Source organism: Amphibalanus amphitrite, unplaced genomic scaffold (genome assembly GCF_019059575.1).
Source record: "Amphibalanus amphitrite isolate SeventyFive unplaced genomic scaffold, NRLGWU_Aamphi_draft 000103F_arrow, whole genome shotgun sequence".
NCBI lineage: Eukaryota > Metazoa > Arthropoda > Thecostraca > Balanomorpha > Balanidae > Amphibalanus > Amphibalanus amphitrite.
This window is the reverse complement of record NW_024881598.1, coordinates 340,635-363,435: the sequence shown is the minus strand read 5'-3', so window position 1 is coordinate 363,435 and position 22,801 is coordinate 340,635. Positions and strand designations below refer to the sequence as shown.

Genomic DNA, 22,801 nt, shown 5'->3' with positions numbered 1-22,801 from the left:
ACGTGATTTCGCGTGTCAGTTGTTTTAAGCTGAATGTCACGTGTTTTAACCCACTTTTCGATTGTTTTAATTCAGAAATCAACAGTTTTAAATTGGGCTTCATTTGTCTTAACTTGCTTCGAAAATGGTGTAGTGATGTCAGTTACAGAACATCTGAATACCGATACCGAACCAAATCCCAACATAAACCGTAAGGAAATACCGATACGGAACCAACTTCAGAACATGAGGAAAATACCGACTTTTTACCAATTTCTCAGCCTTCTTATACGTAAGTGAGGGCTCATAATACCAACAAAATACCAAGTACATTAGGATTGAAATACCAAATGCCAAGTTGGTATCGGTTTGGTATCGGTATACCAAAAAGTTGGTATCCGATTGACATCTCTACTTACTACACTTCAGCATTTTATAAAGTAATGGTGCATAGCATTGATTGGCGAATGGAAGGCTTAGTTAAGCTCTCAATATAGGTGAGAGTGAGGTAAGATGAGCCAAGGCCGGCAAGTTTAGCCACCACATGTTTCTCAGCTCCTATGGCTAACTGACTTGAGCTACCATACGTCGTTCGCTAACGCTTACGCTTGCGCTTACGATGCTGCAGTCTTTCACGTGAGATGGCAACGTTCGCGGGACGCGGGTAAGAGAGCTGCATCAAAAACATGTTTACCTACAACCGATAAAAGCAGGCTTTTGATGTTGCGATTGATGGCTGCTTATCTGCGCTCAGCACCCGGTAACATGTGATATCACCCCTGATAACTAAGACATATTTTGCCTTTAAAATGAGATGGTTGTTATCTGCGGTGCAAGGTTATGTTTCTTAGCGGGTGTCATTAACCCTCGCCCTGGCAGGGCATTTTTCATAACACGGCCTGGCAGGGGGGGGGGGGGAGTCGATGCGACCTCTCTCGCGATTGCCTCCCATGGCACCTAGAAACACCAAATTTGGTAGGTAGGTGGGCCTCCTGGAGTTCTCGCCCCTGTGCAAATTTGGTTGCTCTCGGTCAATATTAAGGGTTTTTTGGGGGGAGGGGTAGGAATGTAAAAATTTCGCTAAAAAAAGGTCAAAAGTTTTTAATTAAGATAGAGCAAAAAGAAAAGGACCAGTGTACTCAGCACGTCAAGGAGCGTCGAATGATATACTTTTTGCATGCTTAAGTATACTTAAAAAGTTAAGCACATCTTAAGTACAACTTAAGTCTTAAGAATGGTCGAAATGCTTAATGTTGCATTTCATTCGACTCGGCTCTTCAAGAGGAACAGAATGACACCATTTTGAAACTTGTATCTTTATTATGTGACAAGTTCTTGGCACAAACGTCATTTGACCTCGGATGACCTCATTTGACCTGACCCGTGGATAAGTACACCAAACAAAGAAGCACCAAGTGACATAATGTTAAGTACTGAGGCTTCAAAGCACAAAAGTGATAGAACGAAGCGGATGGCTCCAGTATTTTCCGAATTGAATATTTTTCCATAGGCTTAACATTACGACGTAATGACCTCTAGGCTCTAACTGACCTCAGGTCAGTGACATAAAAAAATGAGCTATATGTTATACCTATAACTTGGTGAACTTAGCACATCCTGAAAATTTGAAGGAAATCAGTCTAAAACTGTGAGTTGGACAGGTGCATAAAGAAAATTGAAATTTGACCATGACCTTGTACCGGTTTTTCTGACCTGGTGACCTGACCCAAGGTTACCCGAACCTGAAAGTTTCAGGTCATATGTAAAAAAGTTGCCCCATAGGCTGTGCCAAATTTGACGGCGCTGCGCGCCGCCGTTTTTACGCTATCTTCGAAAACCTTAGGGGGGGGGGGGTCGCATCGACCCCACCCCCTGCCAGGGCGAGGTTTAATCGAAAATGGCCGCGGGTGGGGCAAGATGAGCCATTTTCACCTGGGGAAGATGAGCCGGATAAGCCATTTTTGTCTCGGCTGCCTCGGCTGTCGAAAACCAAACTGAGCTGCGCTTGTTTCTACTGAATAAAAATGGTAGGATATTGTTTTTCTTTGTTGATTACACAAATTGCAAATGCTTTGCGGATTATCTGAAGGATAAAATCATTTGTTCCGTGATAGAAAACTTGACGAGTTATTGGAAGGCTTAAAACAGTCACTTTTTGATGGAGGAAAACAAACTTTTATTTAAGTTTGTATGCCATGGAGTCAATACAAGAGCTCACTCTTCGCCGTGCCCGGGAAAAGAAGAGGTTCACTTTTTCTATCCATGCTCAACTTTCCCCACGACGTGTTTCAACTTGCCCCGCCCATGGGGTAAGATAAGCAACGTGTAAGATGATTTTTGGCGTAGTTTTTTTCGGTACAAAAATAAACAGTATGAAAGATTTCTGGCCACCATTACATTCGCAAATGACCACTCTGTCCGTCTAAACTGTAAACGTAGAAAAAAATGATCATTAAGTTAGACTATAGCTTACGAAAAACAAAAAGCGGCTCAACTTGCCTCATTCTCCCCTAATGAACATTTCTCGGTTGGTAAAATTACATTACCAGTAAAACGCCTTTTGGGCGAAGAACGAGCGAGCGAGATAGTGAGCCCTGCACGTGCGGAAGGGCAAGAGGGTACTTCCAACGGGGCTTGTGCAAAGCACCCTTCTAACCGGTCGCTAGCGGTGTGCCAAATTTGAACGCAATCGGCCCAGCCGTTCCTGAGATCTGGAAGCGGCATTCTGCACGTGCGCACGTGCAAACGGGGTCCAAACTGACTTTTGCATGGCACCCTACTAACCGGTCCCCAACCGTGTACCAAATTTGAGCGCAATCGGCCCAGCCGTTCTCGAGATCTGGAAGCGCCCCCTGCACGTGCGCACGTGCAGTAGCACCCTAACCGCAACACATGGGAATGCATTGCCTGGTGGATGCCTACCTGTATGCCAAGTTTCAGCGAAATCGCCCCAGTAATTACCGAGTTATTGAAATGGGAACAAATTTGGCACCTCTTCTTTTTGCATTTTGCACGTGCAGTGGGGGCCACTCACATAGATCAAGAGTATCCGACCTTTGGTAGAAGGGATGCAGCTACCCTACAAAAATTACCGCAAGACAATCGCCCAAGCGGCTGCTGAGATATGGGCCTCTCAAAATCACTACTTTTGCAAAACAGCTTGAACACCCTTGACTTTTCACGTGGCACGTGCCACGACGGTCACTGAGATGTATCAAAAGTAGTCAATTACGGGGTAGAAGGGATGGGGCTACCCAGCAAAAAAGACCGCAGGCCAATCGGTCCAGCGGTTGCTGAGATATAAGCCTCTCAAAAGCGTTACAGGCCGGGCCGGGCCGGGCCGGGCCGCTCATACTGAGATTTTTCTGTTATATTGAAAAGAGTCACTTCGCTCGCTGCGCTCGCTCGCTCGTAATAAGCATTTTAAATGACAGTTTTGAGTGTTGATTTCTGTGTAATTTTAGGACATATTTCAACAAATCGCTGACTTGAACATTTTTGACGGAAAACCAACGCCAATGTCGGACATTGGACAGATATTAGACATTAGGGGAGAGAAGTCGTATTGCGCCACCATAGGGATATCGGCCTATTGCAGCTCAAGTTGACCAGCTGTCATGCTTGATGATATCTCAAATTGTACCTCAGCTATTTTGGAATCAAATAACAACTCCCAATTTGTATCACACCCAGAAAAATTAACAAGAGAAAAGTTTTCCGACACGCCTGCAAAGGGCGCATTTACGGACTCCCCCATCAAAAAGCGCCCATGCCTCTCATGTAAAAGCGCCCTATTAAAAACAACGGTTTGCCACCTAACTTAGTAGCCTATTTGAACGTGTCAGCCCATTAACCATTTATGCTCTGAAGGCTAAGGTGATGGTAAGGTGAGCGCTATAATGATCGAAGTGTTCAATGAAATGTCTCCCAACCACCAGATGCTGTTTCTCTGGGTTGAAGAATAGGGCGCAAATAGGGTGGGCGCAATTACGAATGGAACACATTTTTCATGAGCTTCAAATATGGCGACGACAGCGAAGCCACGGTGGTGATAAACTTTCAAAACTACCATTAAACGAGCAATTAACAATGATTATTAGTCGAATCATTATCTCTAAGATAGGTAAACCATGGCACTAACAAAGGTCGAAATAGACTGTTTCGCATAAGAAAATAGAGAAAATCACAAAAAATGGTCTGCGAGAAAGCTGAGACACCTCACCTGCCCCCGTGCACCGGAAGAAGAGCGAGTTATTGGTGGTGAAGTAAATGCACACATTCGAGTATTCGTTCGAATCGTATTGGGGCAGGAGGAAGGTGTGGCGCATTTAAAGTGACCATCCCACCTTAACATTAGTTTTGAGTTGAGATAGCCAAATTGGTGGCCATGGCCTGCAAATACCGGTTTGGGCACTCACAACATCGAAAAATGCTTTAATTCGGAGATATGGAATTTCAAACTTGCAGTTTTCGGATTCTATGGGGCTAATGCATTGGAATGCCCCCTTAGAATTTGTGACGTCAGCGGAGATCTAACGATTTTAATTTTTTTTACTAAAACGTTTGGTAGCTCGCGGTGGTATATGCTGCTTTGCGCGCAACAAGTTCCGCACTTTCAAATAAAGTCGCTTGGAACAGCGGAGATCCCAAAAAGTAAGCAAAAGTAAAAGTCTAATGTCTTGAAAACCGGTGAATATATTTCGATGAAATTTGGTAGATATTCGTTTTTGGTCTTTCTGAACGAACCGAGCGACATCACTTTCATGCCAATTCATTAACTTTTTAAGGTGGCAGGGTCCCTTTAAGAACAAGGCGCAATACGACTTCTCCCCATTTTCTAAAACTGGCGTCGCTTATCTGCTACTGCTTTGGGGTGAAGATATTAATTCGTATTCGTTTCGGGCTACACCGAGGTAAAAATTGTTAAAAACCAAATATTTGGGCTTTATTGAGTAGCCTTGTTCACTGGTTATTGGTGAAGATATTGGCAAAAAAACTAAGAGTGTTGTTTTTCCGCCCCCTGTATCCGGGGTATCACACTATGTTCAAATTACCCCACGCTGAAAGTTATTTTGCCATATTCAAAAACAGGTTTCATAAGCAACTTTCTTGGAATAAAAACACTTAGTTCTTCATTGTGCCTACATATTAGGCGCTAGCAATGCAAGATTTTACTTACGCTGCAATGAATTTACAATGACGTGTTGGGTGTTCTTACTTGCGAAATAGATTTTTTTACAGTGTGCGTCAACATCTTCACTCCCTGAAACTTCAAACCCCGTTCATATGATAGCCCTTTTAGTTACGATAACTTCCCTCATTGGTCTTATTGTCGTGCCACTTATGGATTTCCGTAATGTTGTGTTATTCATACTATGTTCAAATTCCCACACCTGCTCAAATTTGAAACTACCCCAACCTACCATACCTACTTACTGCCGTAGGACAAGAGAATCTGTACATGCCTAGGTATGTACAGGTCTCGCGAGATTAAGCGGTAGGTTTTGCACTTTTTCATTTCCAGTTATATCTCAGAAACTAATCGATCTACGATGAAGCCATTTTACACGATCATGGCCGGTTTGTTACCCAACAAGTCGATCGCATCTTCAACACTTAAAAGCTTAAGACCAGTAATGTAAGACCAGTAAGCTTAAGACTTTTGGGCGAAGAACGAGCGAGCGAGATAGTGAGCCCTGCACGTGCGGAAGGGCGAGAGGGTGCTTCCAACGGGCTTGCGCAAAGCACCCTTCTAACCGGTCGCTAGCGGTGTGCCAAATTTGAACGCAATCGGCCCAGCCGTTCCTGAGATCTGGAAGCGGCATTCTGCACGTGCGCACGTGCAAACGGGGTCCAAAATGACTTTTGCACGGCACCCTACTAACTGGTCCCCAACCGTGTACCAAATTTGAGCGCAATCGGCCCAGCCGTTCTCGAGATCTGGAAACGCCCCCTGCACGTGCGCACGTGCAGTAGCACCCTAACTGCAACACATGGGAATGTATTGCCTGGTGGGTGCCTACCTGTATGCCAAGTTTCAGCAAAATCGCCCCAGTAATTTCCGAGTTACTGAAATGGGAACAAATTTGGCACCTCTTATTGTTGTATTTTGCACGTGCACTGGGGGTGACCCACATGCATCAAGAGTATCCTATTTTGGGTAGAAGGGATGCTGCTACCCTACAAAAATTACCGCAAGTCAATCGCCCAAGCGGCTGCTGAGATAGGAGCCTCTCAAAATCACTACCTTTGCAAAACAGCTTGAACACCCTTGACTTTTCACGTGGCACGTGCCACGACGGTCACTGAGATGTATCAAAAGTAGTCAATTACGGGGTAGAAGGGATGGGGCTACCCAACAAAAAAGACCGCAGGCCAATCGGTCCAGCGGTTGCTGAGATATAAGCCTCTCAAAAGCGTTACAGGCCGGGCCGGGCCGGGCCGGGCCGGGCCGCTCATATTGAGATTTTTCCGTTATATTGAAAAGACTCACTTCGCTCGCTGCGCTCGCTCGCTCGTAACGACGAAGATATAGCCTGAAGTACACTAAATTTTCTAGGTGCAAAACCAACCGTTAAAACCCGCGAGACCTGTACATACCCACTTCAGGTGAATATGCATCCAACTGCACTGAAAACAATTTCACCCGAAGCTGGCGAATTAAGCGTTGCTCTGCGGGTGGTATATGTGTATTAACCCGGCAGTTGCTGGGGTATTTCGCCACCCACCGTTTGCTGGGGGGGGGGGGGGGCGTTAAACGCCCCCAGCCGATAACTCGAGAACCAATAGGCGCAGCGAAACGCACGAGGCGGCAAACGAAAGAACGCGACGAGACGCTTCAGATGAGTACTTTAAAATTGAATTTTGAGGTCACGGGTCAGGTCAAGGTCAGGTCAAACACCTGAAATCGGGCTTTCAGTAGCATGGACTTCAGGACTTCGCAATGGGCGCCTCTCGTCATAAACTCTGTCAAAACGGTGCACAATCCACCATAAAGGCCTACAAGAGTGTCGGCTCCATGCAGGGGTCAGTCAAGCATAGGTCAGGGTCAAGGTCAGGTCAACCGGGCAGGCACATATCCCCGAAAATAAAAACTGATATTCGCAGCCTGTGACACATGTTTTATGGGTAATTTAGGGCGTAGAACACGATGGTGACATTCATTTTATCATATGTGTACGTGTTTGGCTTAAAAATTTCAAATTAAGAAATGCATGTATCATGGTCGTGAAGTAGTCACGAGAAATTGCCAAGATTCAGTTCAAGATTTTGGAAAATGCGAAACGATAATCAATAATCGAAGATAGCCATTTGATTGTTCATGGTATTTGCAGTCTAATGGCGTTTACGGCATGTTTGTATGTCTATTCTGTGATTTTATATGATTTTTTGAACATATGCCGTTTTTGGTCGAAAACTCAGAAATCATGACGTCACTAAAACCTCGATATATCAACAATTTTCCGACTGATTTTTTTGAAACTTTGACACAATAAACTTCAATCAATTCCTTACAGGTACCCAAAATTTGGCGCGCCTGCGGCGCGCCGTTTTTATGCTATGGCCCGGCAAAAAAAGTGGGGGCGTTTAACGCCCCCCCAGCAACTCGGGGTTTAACTCGCCATGTCCAGATTCTAGCTAGAGGGTAAGCAGACTTGCCTGCCTTATTACTCGTAAATATGCACTGTACCCACAGTCTGCAGTAAGGTACAGGGTGTCCAGAAAAAACGGATACTATTATTTTTTGCTGTAATTCCGAAAATAAACACCTTACATTTTAGAATGGCACATGCTTGTATTCGCAAAAATATGGCAAAACAGACAGCAGGTGCCACATGGCATGTAAACTCTTTGGTTAGTCGCGGCAGCTCCTCAAAGCAGATACCTACTCAATGTGAGCGGCCTTACGGCGGATCAGCTCCAGCACTAGCACAGTCTGCAGGTCACTGATGGTCATTGTTGACCATCTCGGAGGGCAGGCAGACAACTTTCCAACGACGCATTACAGTGCTCATGAGTTTTGCCAAATCTTGCACTATAAGCACATGAAGTTGAAACAAAATCGGCTCGTGCGTTAACCCGCGCGGGGCTGGGGGGGGGGGTAAATATTACCCCCCCTCGCGAATTTTTGCAATATCTCAAAAACGGCGGCGCGCAGCGCCGCCAAACTTTCAGTACCTTTTCTTACATCAATTTGACACGTTCCCTGAAAATTTGAGCGAAATCCGTCGGAAAATTTTTGAGAAATTGACGTTTTAGTGACGTCATGTTCGCAATTTTCGCCTCAAAAACGGCAAAAGTTCAAACGCCGCTAACATCTTCATTTTTAAAGTAATCAAGACGTAACAAAAAAGGATATACGTAATTCTACTTTGTCTATCAAATGGCTATCTCGGTTTTTTGAAAATTTTGGATTTTGGCCCAAATTTTTTCAAAAAACTGACTTTTTTGGGAAAATAGCTATAAAATCCAAAATTTTGAGTGTATCGAAAAAACCGGAATATATGTCAGAGAAGTGGTCTATGTGCACCTACATACCAAGTTTTAGAAGAATCGGTTCAAAAATGTGGGAGTTATTCAAAATTGTATGACGTCACGACACACAAAAATTTTGAAAAATGACTTTTTTGGAAGTTCTAGACCTCGTACGGAAACAAAAATAGCACCATTCGATTCGCCGTGAAAAACTGCATCAGATAGACACCTTTTTAGGCCTTAACAACCAACTTCAAAATTTGACCTCACTTGACCTGACCTTGACCTGACCTCGACCTGAAATTCATCCAGAGGTGGTCCATATCACTTATTGAGTGTGCCTATTGAATTCTATGAGTAAAATGACCCATAAAACATGTGTCGCACATGCCCTTTTCTATATTTTGTTTTTGGTGACCTGACCTGACCTGACCTTGACCTTGACCTCTGAATGATTTTGTATGCAACGAATATTGTCTTGGTAGCCTAAGAACACGTTTTGGGCGATCAGTCTCAGTCCATGACTCCATTCTTCGGCAACTACGGTGCAAGGCCGATACTGTAGGAACTTGCAATTTGTACCCTTGACCTGACCTTGACCTTGACCTCAAACTTAAAATTAAGTACATGTTTTTAGTTGTTCGTGATGAGATCTTTCGATTGGCGTTTGAATTTTCCAAATCGGACCATTAGTTCGGGAGATAACAGGGGGGGGGGGTAAAATTTACCCCCCCCCCCAGCCCCGCGCGTTCGGCTGGAGACCCCAGCCCCGCGCGGGTTAATGAATGCGACTTAATTTTCGTAGTATCTTTTTTCTGGACACCCTGTAGCTATAGCTACAGGAGAGACCAGCACCGGATATTGTCCCCGCGGGTGTCGAGTCATTGGCACAGCCCTCACTGAAAGAGTTGAAACTACTCGAGGTATCGTAAACGCGTATCCGTGGATGGCGAACCTTTACATAACCTGCCCAGAAGGAGTTGGATCTACTGTTACAACTAGATGGCGCTGTCTCATACAGTTTTGAATTACAATTTTTTAACTTTTTTTTAACCAATGATATTTTGGCACATTGTTTGGCGGTTTTCAAGTGGGGGCGAAAGTACAATTGTTAGGGTGCATCTTTAAAACCTCTGCAATATTCATCACGGGACGATTGGCAACGCTTTTTCTTCCGAAACTACCAAGTGAAGCCATTTTTATTCTTATATAGGTCACGAAAGCAGTGGCGACACATCTTCTTGATTTCGGGCGGTCAGCATGACTGCCAGTGACTGAGTCATGTCGAAATTTCTATGGGAATTCGATTTGACCTTCCCAACCGATGTGAAACTTTCTCACCGATGTTTTATAGGTGTGAGATTGCCATAATATATATATATTTTCCCGCAAATATGGTCAAGCGTAGGAGTGTTTTTGGCCCTCGTGACTTGGTCGGCGAAGGGTAGGCGTGGAGGGTAACCCCCTCTCCTAGGGGTTTGTGGGGCGCTGCTGCCAGGTAGGCGTCAATGAATACCTTTCGATGGAGGGGTCGCGAGCCACTGGTGCGCGAATAGTCGTGGAGGGTTACTACTTTCCAGAGTGAATTGCGAAAGAGTTATGTCCTAAATTAACTCCTGGGAGGGTGGTTGAAAATGGTTGCGGATAGGGGTACCCGCGAGGCACCGGTTTACTCGCCAGTTTTGGGTGAAATTGTTTTCAGTGTGTCCTGTACTCACTGATGAAGGACAGGTGAATCTGCACTCACTGAGTTACATGGACAGGCTGCTCTGCATAATCTGTATGTACTCACTGAGGTAGGACAGGCGAATCTGCTCCGGCTCGTAGGTGTTGGTGCCGACCTGGGCGCCGACCGCCGGCGGCTGGACACGGCCGTGGACGCCGCAGGTCAGCAGCGCCGCGCAGAGCGCCAGCACCGAGCGCGTGCACATGGCTGCGGAAACACACACACACATACCATCGCCGTCACCGCAGGTAGGCCTGGTATTCAGGTCACGAGCTTTTCGCAGCCACATACGAACATTGACGGGAAGCTATATTACCCATGCAGCACCCAACAGCTGGGAACCAAGGCCACAACAATTTCCCAGCCTCACCCTTGACTGAGCCCCCACCCAATGGCCACTGACTGAAAGAGCTGGAGCTCCACCCCAAACCCTCGCTGGACCTGTCGACGGTCGCATAGGCACTCTGGTCGAGGGTAGGAGCGTGGCCCATCCCTACCTTTGTGGCCCTTCTGGAGCTAGAAGGGCTATCGGCGGACCCTGCCACCCGTGGGGGGGGGGGGGGGGGGTCGCCACCCTAAGGTCTCGGAAAGTTACCGGCCGATTTTCAAAATTCAAACGGCGCTCGATAGCCCCACCGGGGAGCTACCTTGCGACCCAATTTCGTTGGCCTCGGTCCAACCGATGACGTCACAGGTCAGGTCAAATATCGCATTTTCACCGTATACAGATTTTCAAGAAATGTATTGTAAAATCGAGTAAAAAGCATATTATGGAAAATCATCGATGGAGACTTGTTAGTCAAACACATATTTTGCTATTTGAGGTCGCTGATACTAGGTCAGGTCACAGAGGTCACGTCACTGAGGGTCACAATATGAAAGTGTCGTTTGATACATGTTGTATGGTCCATTTAACGTGCAAATGCGATTATGTGGGTGAGACAGCCTTTGGGGCCAGTTTAGAATACGTTCTGGTGAAGGTCAGGTCAATTTAGATCAAAACTCAAGTTTCAAAGTTAACCCACGACCCCACTGGGGGGGGGGGCTATTCATAGCCCCCCTCTCGTTTTTATGCAATAGCGACTTTCAGTGCCTTCGGCTGCGTCAATTTGACACCTTGTGTCACACAATTTACAATTTTACCAGATGACCACTGGTATACGATGTAGTGTACTATGAAATTTGTAAGGATACTTGTGTAGCCTATTTGACCTCAGTCAACATATCTGTATGGATAAATATTGGTATATGTGTGTGTGGTGTGTGATGTAGTGGAATGTGACGGCGAGCGTGCTGCGGTCTGCTCTTGTTTAAATATTGTATCTATTTGTACCTACATTTGTTAGTTTTGTTAAGTGTTCGCCTCAATTGTGCAATGCGCATCGCTACATGACCTCCAAAAGCCATCTGAGCCAATGTACGGCCCTCCAGCAAAAGAGTGGTTGGTTAGCCTATGTGCTTTTGGTGTAATAACTTTAAATGGCAGAGACACTCCTGTGAAGTGTCTCAATAGAAATGAGAAGAGGTTTCGTGCACACATTTCGGCAGTGGTTTTCAACAGCCATTAGACTTATTCATCAATGCAGATTGATCATTATGATGCTGACAACCAACCACTCAATGGGGAGGGCCGTACACGTGTGAATATTTGGCTTCGTTTCAATTTTTCAAATGTAATTGCCTCGGCTAGATCAGAACCCGATGATGTAAGACGAAAGCTTGTTCTATATTTTCGGCCTTATTTTGTTGAATAAAAATACATCTCACTGTCTTGTTATTGGTCAATGTCATCACCATATTTAGTTTTTGACTTTTCGGCAAAAACGGAATATATGTGATAAAACACATGCTTAGGACTTACTCTAGCAAGTTTTAGCCAGATATCTTCAAAAATGGCCAAGTTATACGCAACATAGCCAAAAAGTCACAATGAAAATTTTTTAAATCAATTTTTCAGTACGTATTTGACATCGTACACCAATGTAAATAGCACCATCGTGCTTCTGAGCTTAACCTTCGCCCGTAAACGGTGTTTTGCCACCTTCGCCCATGCAGGGGGGGGGGGGGGGAAGTTGGTGCGACCAACCTGGCGTTTGAAAACGGAGCGTCGTAGAGCTTAGCGGTAAAAGCCAACGGATTGCTCGCAACGAGATCTCGCGATTGGTGGTATATTTTTTGGTCCTAGGTCAACATTTGACCTACTTATGACCGGTCAAAGGTCAAATTTTCGGAAAAATCTAACTTTTTCAGATTACCGCACCGATTGCGGCAAAACGGTAAGAGATAAAGACTTGAAACCTTCACTATCGTGATCCTTGATCAATTTTCTATCGTTTGGTGTGTATTTCGATGTCATAACGCTAAAAATGATGCGTTGGGAGCATCGGAAGTCTGCAAGGTCATTTGTGCATTGGGTCACGTCAGGCGTGTGACGTCACTGACCTGACCCTGACCCAAAATGAACTACAAGAAACAACCGACGATGCCTGAAATGGATGGCAAATTCGAATTCAGGGCATCAAAATACCCGAAAAGGCATACAAGTGCAAGAAGTCATTACAGGTCAACCGAGGTCACTGACCTTACCTTGACCTTTAGTAACCTTCAAAATGTCAACGGACATTGTGCCAATGTCAAATCAGCCAGCTGTGATTCTAAAACAATCCATCAGTGTGTCAGGTCAGTCGGCATTTATACCAATGTGAAGCAATCTCCAATTTAGCGTAAATCTGGCCGGAGGTTGTTCCCTTTATGACGTCATAACTCCGTGACCTGACATGACCTTGACAAAAATAAAATACCTAAAGTTGCGCAAAGGATGCCCCAGAGGGTACTGAAAATTTGAGCAGACTATCTGAAACGGTTCGGCGTGTAGCTAAGAAAAACCTCAGGGGGGGGGGGGTGCACCCCCCCCCCCCCCTACATGGGCGAGGGTTAATCTGCATCTGATAAACACCTTTTTTGTTGAAAAATTTTAACTTGATATTTGATTTTTTTTACCTGAAAGTGGTCTTACCTAAGCTAAATTCAAATCAAAATGGCCTCAAATGACACATCGAATTCGAAATCTATGGCCTAAACGGACCATAAAACATGTGTCACGTGACCGATGCTTGATATAAGATTTCCGTGACCTGTAATGACCTGACCCTGACCTGAAAATCAAAGTACAAGCTTAGTACACTCAGGGTATCTAAAGCATCTGTTCACGAGCGTGTAAACCAAAAACGAGCCTAATCTGACTTCTAAGCCGGCTTCCAGAACCCAAAATGTGAACAAGCCAAACTTTGATAATTTTTTCTTTGACTGACCTGTAACGTCATCGATGACCTCGGTCGTCGAGGTCAATGAAATTAGGTTTCACTCGACAGTTTTTCCGGGTTTAACAGACTCCCTTTGGATTTTGACGATCGGCCCAGTAGTTTCGCAGTTAGGAGGGGGAGGGGGCTATGAAGAACTGCGTATAACCCCCCCCCCCCCAGTGGGGCGCGGGTTAATGCATCTTTTTGCAAAAATGGGCATTTTTCGATGTAGCTCGTCACAGAGAGTCTAATGGTGGTCTTTGTTTTGGGCTACGTGTCAAGAATTGCTAAAATTTGAGTTTGAAAATTTGACGTCATCAATTTTAAAGTTTGTTTTGTATAACTTGGCCAAAAAGAGAGATGGTGATCTCAAATTCGGTATGTGGATAAAAGACGGCAGGGACTATTAACTATTCGTCTTCTGTTACTTTTTTCCAAATTAGCATTTTTTAATTTTCTGGTAGCTAAATAAAAAAGTTTTTTTTTATTTTTGGGGCCAGAATCCAAAAATTGAAAAATCCGAGATAGCAGTTTTGTAGCTCTGTTATTTCTGCACTTTCTATTTGAGAGTATGTTTTTTTGTATCTTCAAAGCTCTAGGACTGACACTTGGCAGCTCTTCCCGTGAAACCTTAGTCAAAATGGCAGAACATAACGTCATCGGTCATTCTGACGTCATTTGTGGCCAGCCTATCATACCCGTAAGAAAATTGTTTAGTCAAAATGTGTAAAATCGATGCCCGAGGATTCCTGAAAGTTAACCTGCGCCCCACTGGATTATGCGTATAACACGCCCTACTGGGCTAGGTATTCAAAGCCCCCCCCCCCCTCCTAACTCCAAAACTACTGGGCCGATCGTCAAAATTCAAACGTTGTCTGATAGCCCCGGAAAACTTGTCGAGCGAAACCTAATTTTAGTGACCTCGAGGTTACCGATGACGTGACAGGTCGGGTCAAAGTAAGAATTATCTATGTTTGGCTTGTTCACATTTTGGGCTCTGGTCGCCGGCTTACAAGTCAGATAAGGCTCATTTTTGGTTTACGCACTTGAGAACGGATGCTTTAGATACCCTGAGGGTACTTGAGACATATTCGGTAAAACACTCGTGGTTCGAAGACACCGTTCAATCGTAAACAAAGCACAGTTTGCAGGTTACTAGCTAGGATCACTGTACGACGTACTACTCCCGAGCTACTCCAGTTGATTTTTGGTCGATATTGATGGATGTAAATTGATTCCAAAATTATAATTGTTGCTTTGTTTAATTGTTGCAAAAAAGATGTTGCTGCTCAGTGCTCACTGTCCAAAATCGTTAAGTTTTCCATGGTGATCGGTGTGTCACATTGGAGACTGTGGTCACGAATGGATGAATGCTTAGGTGACGTAAGTACAGCCCACCGCTAAAGTAATGTGCGGTTTTACCAATCTCAATGGATGCCTTTGACTGACGATTTTTTTAATGCGGAGTGATCGAAAAGAAGACGTCAATGGATAAAGTTCAAGCTGCAATGGTGACGATACATGTAAGCAACATTTACAGTTTCATTGTAGTCTGGTTAATCACCCCTATGCTTTAGAAGCACAACATACCCATGACTGAAACCGCACATTACTTTTGCTGTGGACTGTACCTGTACGGTCAGATATTCCTTTGTGTTCACAGACTGGTATGACTCTGGTACAGTCGGCTACAGGTTGATTGTCCACTACTCTTTATCCACCGGGTTCCTATGGCTCAGTATTGGCAGCAGCCGCCTGGTACCGGTAGGCTGTGCCGCATGACCCAAGAGTTAAGCGGCACAGCCTACCCACTGTATGATGACGACTGTATGTATGACACCGGCTCGGGTAGCCTGGTTGACCGGGCGCTGCGTCACACCAGCTGGGGGTAGGGGAGTGGGGGAGGGCAGGGCCTGTCGACTTGGCTCGGTTCGGTGGATGAGCCGGGCTGGCGTGTGGTGTGGGGCGGGGGTGATGTGGGGAGTGAGCGGACCAGGGGCTGGGCGTGTGTGGTCACTTGTCTCATAGAACCGATCATATGCCCCCTCCAAAAAATTGTTTTAGAGATATTCACAAATATGTCTCGAACTGTTTTAACAACTGTGATTTTATCGAAGTGCATGTGTCATGCCAACTTATTTGTTTATTTGTTTATTTCATATAAGCAATCCACAGGCACATTACCCATTTACGGATGCAGTCAGAGTTAAAAATGATAAATACATCACACACAATACAAAACACACAAACGCGCACGAGCATATATCTTTAAAACTATATGTGAACGCAATGATATGCCACCTAAGAGATGAAGGTACCCAGTGTGCTGACGAAGTTTCGAACGTCAGATCTAAATGATGGATGGAAGAGGTCGGCACTTGGGATGTCCTGCAGGAGCCGGTTACACATTCCAGAAATGCGGGTAGGGAAGGCGGACCTGACAGCGCTCACTCTGCCAAACGGGACATGGAGCAGTCCCGTGTGACGCGAACGTCTGCCAGGTGTCGCCAGTCCGAACAGTGATGTCAGGTGAGGACAGTCTAACCTATCGTGGAATATGTTATATAGGAATATAAGGTCCGTCTGTACGAATCGGGCCTTTATGGATGGGACGCGGAAATGCGACAAAACACTGTCGTATTCCAGAGGAGGACACCTGTGACGCGTGTTAGACGCCATCCACATGAGATACCTGTGCTGGAGCCGCTCAAACCGAGCGAGGTGTGTGATAGCGGCACCGCTCCAAATTACACTTCCGTATTCTATAATTGATCTTACGTGAGCGTTAAATGCACTTATCAGAGCCACGTGATTCAGTCGCACTCGGCGTGGGCATGCTGGCATTTGCACACTACGCATCAGCATGCCAAGCATCCTGTTAGCTTTAGTGACCGTAGAATCGATATGCGCAGCAAAGGTAAGCTTTCTGTCCAATATAACACCAAGGTCACGAACCTGGTCACACATTTCTAGGCCCTGACCCTCTATAGTGTACGTGTGTACGACAGGAGAGGAACGGAGTGTAAATGATATTGTCTTGCATTTCGCAGCATTGAGGTTCAATCTCCAGGTCTTAGTCCAGGCACAGAGGCGGTCCAAATCGGATTGTAGCGCGGCACAATCTGAACTGCTATCAATGTTGCGATAGAGTTTAACATCATCAGCGTACATGATGCATTCACATGTCATGTGACTGGGTAGGTCTGCCAAATAACACGCGAAGAGCAGTGGTCCCAGGACACTCCCTTCTGGGACACCAGATCGGACTGGGATCCAGGCGGACTGCTTGCCATTTAACACTACACGTTGTGTGCGATCGCTTAAGTACGACTCAAGCCAGTCATAGGCAAGACCAGTAACTCCAAATGAATGTTTGAGCTTGTGCAACAAGAGTGTATGATTAACGCTGGTGAATGCCGACGTGAAATCGGTATATACGGCGTCAGTTTGTTTGCCTCGTGCAATTGACCTCCAACAGTACTCGACAAAACAGGACAGGTTAGTGATACATGATCGTTTTGGTAGGAAGCCGTGTTGGGATGATGGTAGAACTGGTAGGCACGCAGGGAGTAGAGTTTCACACACGACCTTCTCCAACACCTTCGAGCATATGGGCAGCAACGAAACTGGTCGGTAATTGTCAGGCAACTTCTTAGAGCCCTTTTTATGTACAGGTATAACATTCGCCTGTTTCCACATGGTGGGGAAAATACCGGAACTGACCGACAATTGGCATAACATGTGGATCGGTACCGACAGCTCATCCGCGCATTCCTTCAGAACCCGTGCACTTAGCCCGTCGGGGCCACACGCCTTGTTCGGACACAGGTCCCTTGAGTAACTGTGCTACTCGATTACGTGACACGGTAAAGCGACTCAGTCCGGGTGCATCAAACAATGGAGGATCGGGAAACGTGTGTACAGCTGGGTCACTGAATTTCCGAGAGAAACACTCGTTGAGACAGTTTGCCCGTTCTAAATCACCCTTATAGACAGAACCGTTGTGCTCAAGGACAGGCGACACATGTGATGATGATTTCAGGCATTTGATAAAAGACCAGTATCGTTTCGGATTGTCCTTAAAATCGCGCACCAATGCATATAAATAATCACGATACTTAGAACTGACAGTAGATTTAAACTCAGATCGGGCGTTGCGGAATCTTTCTATGTTTTCAGGGTTCGGGTTCAACTTTTTACGTTTATGGGCAGACTCTTTCACACGCAGTAAGTCTCGAACAGAACGGTCGAACCACGGGGGATACTGTTTACGAAGTTCAAACATGGGAATAAAATCAGCCATAGCAGAATGCACAAGGTCGTAAAACAGACAGACTGCATCATCCACGTTCATACTCGTAAGAATGCCCCATGGAATAAGGCGAAGTGCCGTCCGCAAACCTGCGAAATCAGCTTTTTTATAGTTGTAAGCCCTGGACCGTGTGGCGCGGGGAATAGGCACACACCTGACGGTGAATCGCGTTACAACAGCTCTGTGGTCAGAGGCGAACACACCGTCACGTACTTCAGACACAGCGGTGCCCCCGCGAGAGACAGCAAGATCTAAAATATTCTCTCCACGAGTCGGAGACGTTACAGTCTGCACAGCCTCACATTCTGCTACAGCCTCTGTGAAGGTGACGGCCCTGGTGGTGCGTCTCAGAAGAATCGCGTCATCATCGCCGGTCCAGCGGATCTCCGGGAGGTTGAAGTCTCCCACCAGCAGATATGGAAGACCAGATGAGTGCAGATGAGTGCATTTGAATCATCTTGTCATGTAACATGCACTTGTTTTAACTTTCATGAAGATGGTTTTCTAACAATTGAAACCGGTCTGAAAATGAATATATCTAATGATTAACTTTACCACTTACCTGATAATAAGCTTCCTGAAAGATTGGTGATGATATCTGCAGTCGTTTAGGAGATATTTATCGAAAAGGGCAGGGGCCGTTTCGCCCCCCCCCCTGCGGGCCGCGGGTTAATTACAAAAAGGGTTTATCTGATGCAGTTTTTCACGACAAATCAAATGCTGCTATTTTGTCCCTGTACGATGTATAGAACTTCACTTTTTTAAACTGTGTGTCGTTTCATCCTAAAAATTTGAAGAAAAAAACCTTAACTTTTTGAAGCATTTGAATGCACAGACAACACTTTTATCACATATATTTATGCTTTTATAAACTGAAAATTTTGGACTTTTTAATGATTCCCCCATCCCATTTTTTAATGGTTAACAATTCAAAATTTCCCAAAAAAGCGAGGCAGCCATTTGAAAGACAAAGTAATAATCACGTAGGGGAGAGGCGGGAGAATTGGGACTTATTTATCAGACCATATTTACTGGGGTGTTATTTGAAAAGTATTGTAGCCAAGCTGCTTTGTGCAGCACCAATAAAAGATGGGCCATTTCTCTGCAGCATACCATTAAAAAGAACCGAGCCTATGTAGTGGTGTGGTTATATGTGGATAAAAGTAAAACACTAATTTTTGGGAGAATAGGGACACACGTAGGAGAAAAGGGACAGACACGAGGCCGAATTGGGACACATAAAAATACTGATATTGATACTGATAGTACACAAAGATATTGGAACAACATTTTTATCTCGAATTATTTGTCTGTCTAATTGTTTATGTCTGCGCTATCAATTGATGCGTCGGAACTTATCTTCACACTATCTGCTTTAAGTCCGGGATTGTCTTTCACGATCACGATGATCCCATAAAATGCACATTTTCTTACAAGAGTAAGACTTTCTGGTCTTCGCTTTGATGTATTTGTGATTAGAGGATGCAGCTGCAACCCAATCCAAAACATGAAGATAAAACACATCTTTTGCACCCCTTTACCGTTTTCATCATTTGGTGTCCCAATTCTTCCACAACACCGCCATATCAAGTCACGCATTTTTGTCATTTAACAGTTACAGAGCGTGCCTACATGCCTTTTGTTTCGTCTTGGCTCCTTAAAAACTGAAGCTGTTACAGGTGATTGAAGTTTTGCTAAATTTGGAACGAAAATGGCGTGACATAACGTCACTTAAACGTCGTTTTCTCAAAAAAATTTCAACGGATTTGCTCATTTTTTCAGAAAACATGTCAAATTGATGTTTCATAAGGTAGGTACTTAAATTGACCGTCTGTGACTTTACGAGTTTACATAGAAGCTTTTGGCGAAAAATGGGAGGGGCAGATTCGCCCACCCCATCCAGAAGGGCACACATTAACCCTCTAGGTATTTGTCACGTAGGGGTTGGCACTCCCTCACCCTTTGAAGAGTTCCTGCGTTCCTGCATGATATGATAAGGTGCGATTAAATAACACCCCTGTCACTCATTTAAACAAAGTAAAATCAAAAAGACATAATCTGTATAGAATCCGGCAAAACTGGGTTGCCCATAGATGACGGCAGTTTGAAAATGAGTCACACGAGCAGGTCACATGGGCGCCGCCGCTCTGTGGCCGCGGAGCTGGGCAGAATCGGTGGCAGTCGGTCACCTGAGGAGGCTGGCGGCGGTCGGAGGCTCCAGTCACTGCACAGCCGGCTACAGGTGGCCGAACGTGCCGCTCTTTATAGGCCTCCGGCGCCAGCCACGTGGTCTGGGCGTGGTCGCGGCCAGGGAACCAGCCATGTGGCGGACCGGAGATAGGAGGAGGGCCGATGGGCGCGCGCGCGCCGCCTCTGGCCCCCCGGCCTTCACCTATTCGCGGAGAACGGACGGTGTCCGTGCGGCCAGCCGGGGCCAGATAGTGGCCTTTACACCTCCGTACTTACATAGGACCGATAAATGGTCGAAAACTGAGGACTGAGGAGCGCCGCAGTGACAGAGCCGTTTTGAACCAGGCCGGGCCGGGCCGATCGGTCAGTAGACCTACCTACCCCTCAGTGAACAACAGCACCCCAGCTTACAGCCGTTCTTACCAGCTGACCGTCCATTTTACCATATTATACCACTCTGATAGATCAGTTTCCTCTTTACCAGAAGAGAAGTGGCGCAAAAAAAGACGAGATTTGAAATGAAGTCAAACCGACTTGGTCAAGATCTTGATGGCGTCAGTTGAACTGTTTACGGGCTTGCTCGCGGGACAAAGATCACCGAACTGTGTAGTACATCATAAGCATAGCCGAACTTAAACTGGCTGCTGGTTAGTCGATATCCATGTGCTATTTGGGAGTGTGCTGATTGGAAAGTAACAAATTTAGGGCCATCGGGGTGTGATTAACAATACATAATAGGGAATTGTGTCAATGGAGTGAATGTGCAATAATTGTAGTTATTGCTCATACAGTAAACGGCAAATAATGGAGCGCCAATGACAGCGCCCCAAAGTCGGCGGCGTTACTGGTGACCGGCGCTGGAGCTCGGCAGGGACTATCAGCCGGTGGGAGACCACTGCACTCGCCGCTAGAGGTGCGGCGTGGGGCCCACCGGGGGACTGAAAGGCCGCCAGAGGCTGGGAGAGCTCCAGAAACCAGCGAGTGCAGGTGCCCAGGAGGGCCCCAGACACATATGAGCAAGAGATGGCCCACAAATGGGATGATTATCGTTTGCGTATTTACATAGTTATCTCTGATAATGAATTCGAGGATGAGACGCAGAACGTCTCTCAGTGCGCGAAAGGAAAATTCACAGATAACAGTAGTACCTACTACTGTTATCTGTGGAAAATTTCTTTCAAATGCATCGAATTGGTTTTGGGTTGACGGTCGTCCATGGGAGCGTCGACATTTTTAGCTCAGCCATGTGATTTACCCACTTACAGAAATAGACTTGGACTTGTTTTACGAGTATGTAACTTACCTCGAAACGCAATTCGTTGCGATGCTAAATAGCAAATAGTTACATGCCTGCGTAACATACGGTCCAAGAATCTCAGCCGGCTTGCAGATGATTCAGTTGCCATCAAGGCCCTATATACGGTTCATTAGGGAATTTTTTACGTTCCCCCTACCGGCCCCGGATGACGTCACTGGGATGCTCCTGCCGCGGCCGGCCTATGTATAGAGCATTACTACGGGCTTTCCGGTGGCATTTTTCGTGTTATAACGCCCAAAAAGCTATCGCGAGCACTTTTCGCACGAGAAATTGAAAATATGTCGCGTTTTAAAGTGAGTAATAGTGATATAAGGTCACGTCCAGGAAGAGCGGGCCGAAACCAGCGAGGCTTGTATGGGTCCCAGGGCGCAGGGTTATGGAGTCGGGACCGGACTTTTGAATCGGATTGTCGGAGTCGAACTGGAGCCGTAATCGGAGTCGGAGTCGATTTTGGAAGTCGGTGCAGGAGTCAGAGTCGAAGTCACCAAAAATTCATCGGTTCCGCAGACTGCGGAGCTGCAGGGCTGCGAAGTCTGAGCCGGAATCGGTCAGAATAGACAGTTCTGCCCGGACCGGAGTAGGAGTCGGAATTAGTTTTTGGAACTAGGAGTCGGGAGTCACCGAAATTACATGGACTCCGCTGCCCTGCTAGTGCGCTCAGGACGGATGCTCTTAAATTGCATTGCTGAAAAAATCGAATAAACATTGTCACTAAATATTATAAGTTTCACTTACGGGTGGCCGTTACTCACAGCTGGTGGTACAATATCGAGACGCACAGCCGTTACCCAATGCCGAGTCGCACAGTGAGTCGCACAGCCGTTACACACAGCCGGAGGCACCATGCCGCGTCACACAGCACCAACAGATCTGGCCGTACCACACCGAGTCGCAAAGCCGTTACACAGCACCCACACAGAGCCGGCCGCACCACACCGAGTCACACAGCACCACGCCGAGTCGAAGTCGCTACACGAGCCGGTTTACCAGCTCACCTGGAGCTTCTTGCATGATGGCCAACTTTTCTATCGGCTCTTTTCAGCTGCCGGACCTCGTCCAGTCAGGCTAAGGGACCGAAGGGGGAGGTGGAGACGGGTGCTCGCCAACTTCCCATGGACGCACGGGTGCCGAGCTGAGGCTGCTTTACGGCGATGAACAGCTTGAGACGCTGTATGACTCGCGGCCCCTGATCTGCAGTTGCCCCCATCAGCAGGCAGAAGTTCCGCTCGAACTCCTCCACAGCGGCCATCCAGGCTTGTGACAGAACAAACAGCTGGCCTCGGCTGATCGTCACAATTCAGCTGTTCGGCACGGTGTTCAGTGTCTCCGGCGGCGCCCGAGAAGTCAGGAGACCGACTACCGAGGGTGGCGTCGATGTGGTGAAACTTACAACAAATGAAGGACAAACGAAGCCGGCAACAAATGCCAGCCCCTCGCGCTGAGCTTCCAGGTTGGAACTCGTCAGCTCGGCGCCGGCCATGGCTGCCAGCGTCGACACC

At 46.2% G+C, this 22,801-nt stretch overlaps 1 protein-coding gene across 1 annotated transcript in view; it reads right to left on the bottom strand.

The window, feature by feature from the left end:
* LOC122380654 (acid phosphatase type 7-like) overlaps positions 1 to 14,566 on the bottom strand; it is a 32,750-nt gene extending 18,184 nt beyond the window's left edge. The window contains exons 1-2 of the mRNA XM_043364003.1: positions 14,529 to 14,566; positions 10,247 to 10,387 (exon numbers count right to left, since the gene is read on the bottom strand). Of these exons, the coding sequence (XP_043219938.1) occupies positions 10,247 to 10,385 (139 nt within the window). The 5' untranslated portion in view covers positions 10,386 to 10,387; positions 14,529 to 14,566. The remainder of the gene's footprint in view (positions 1 to 10,246; positions 10,388 to 14,528) is intronic.
* Positions 14,567 to 22,801: the final 8,235 nt, after the last annotated feature.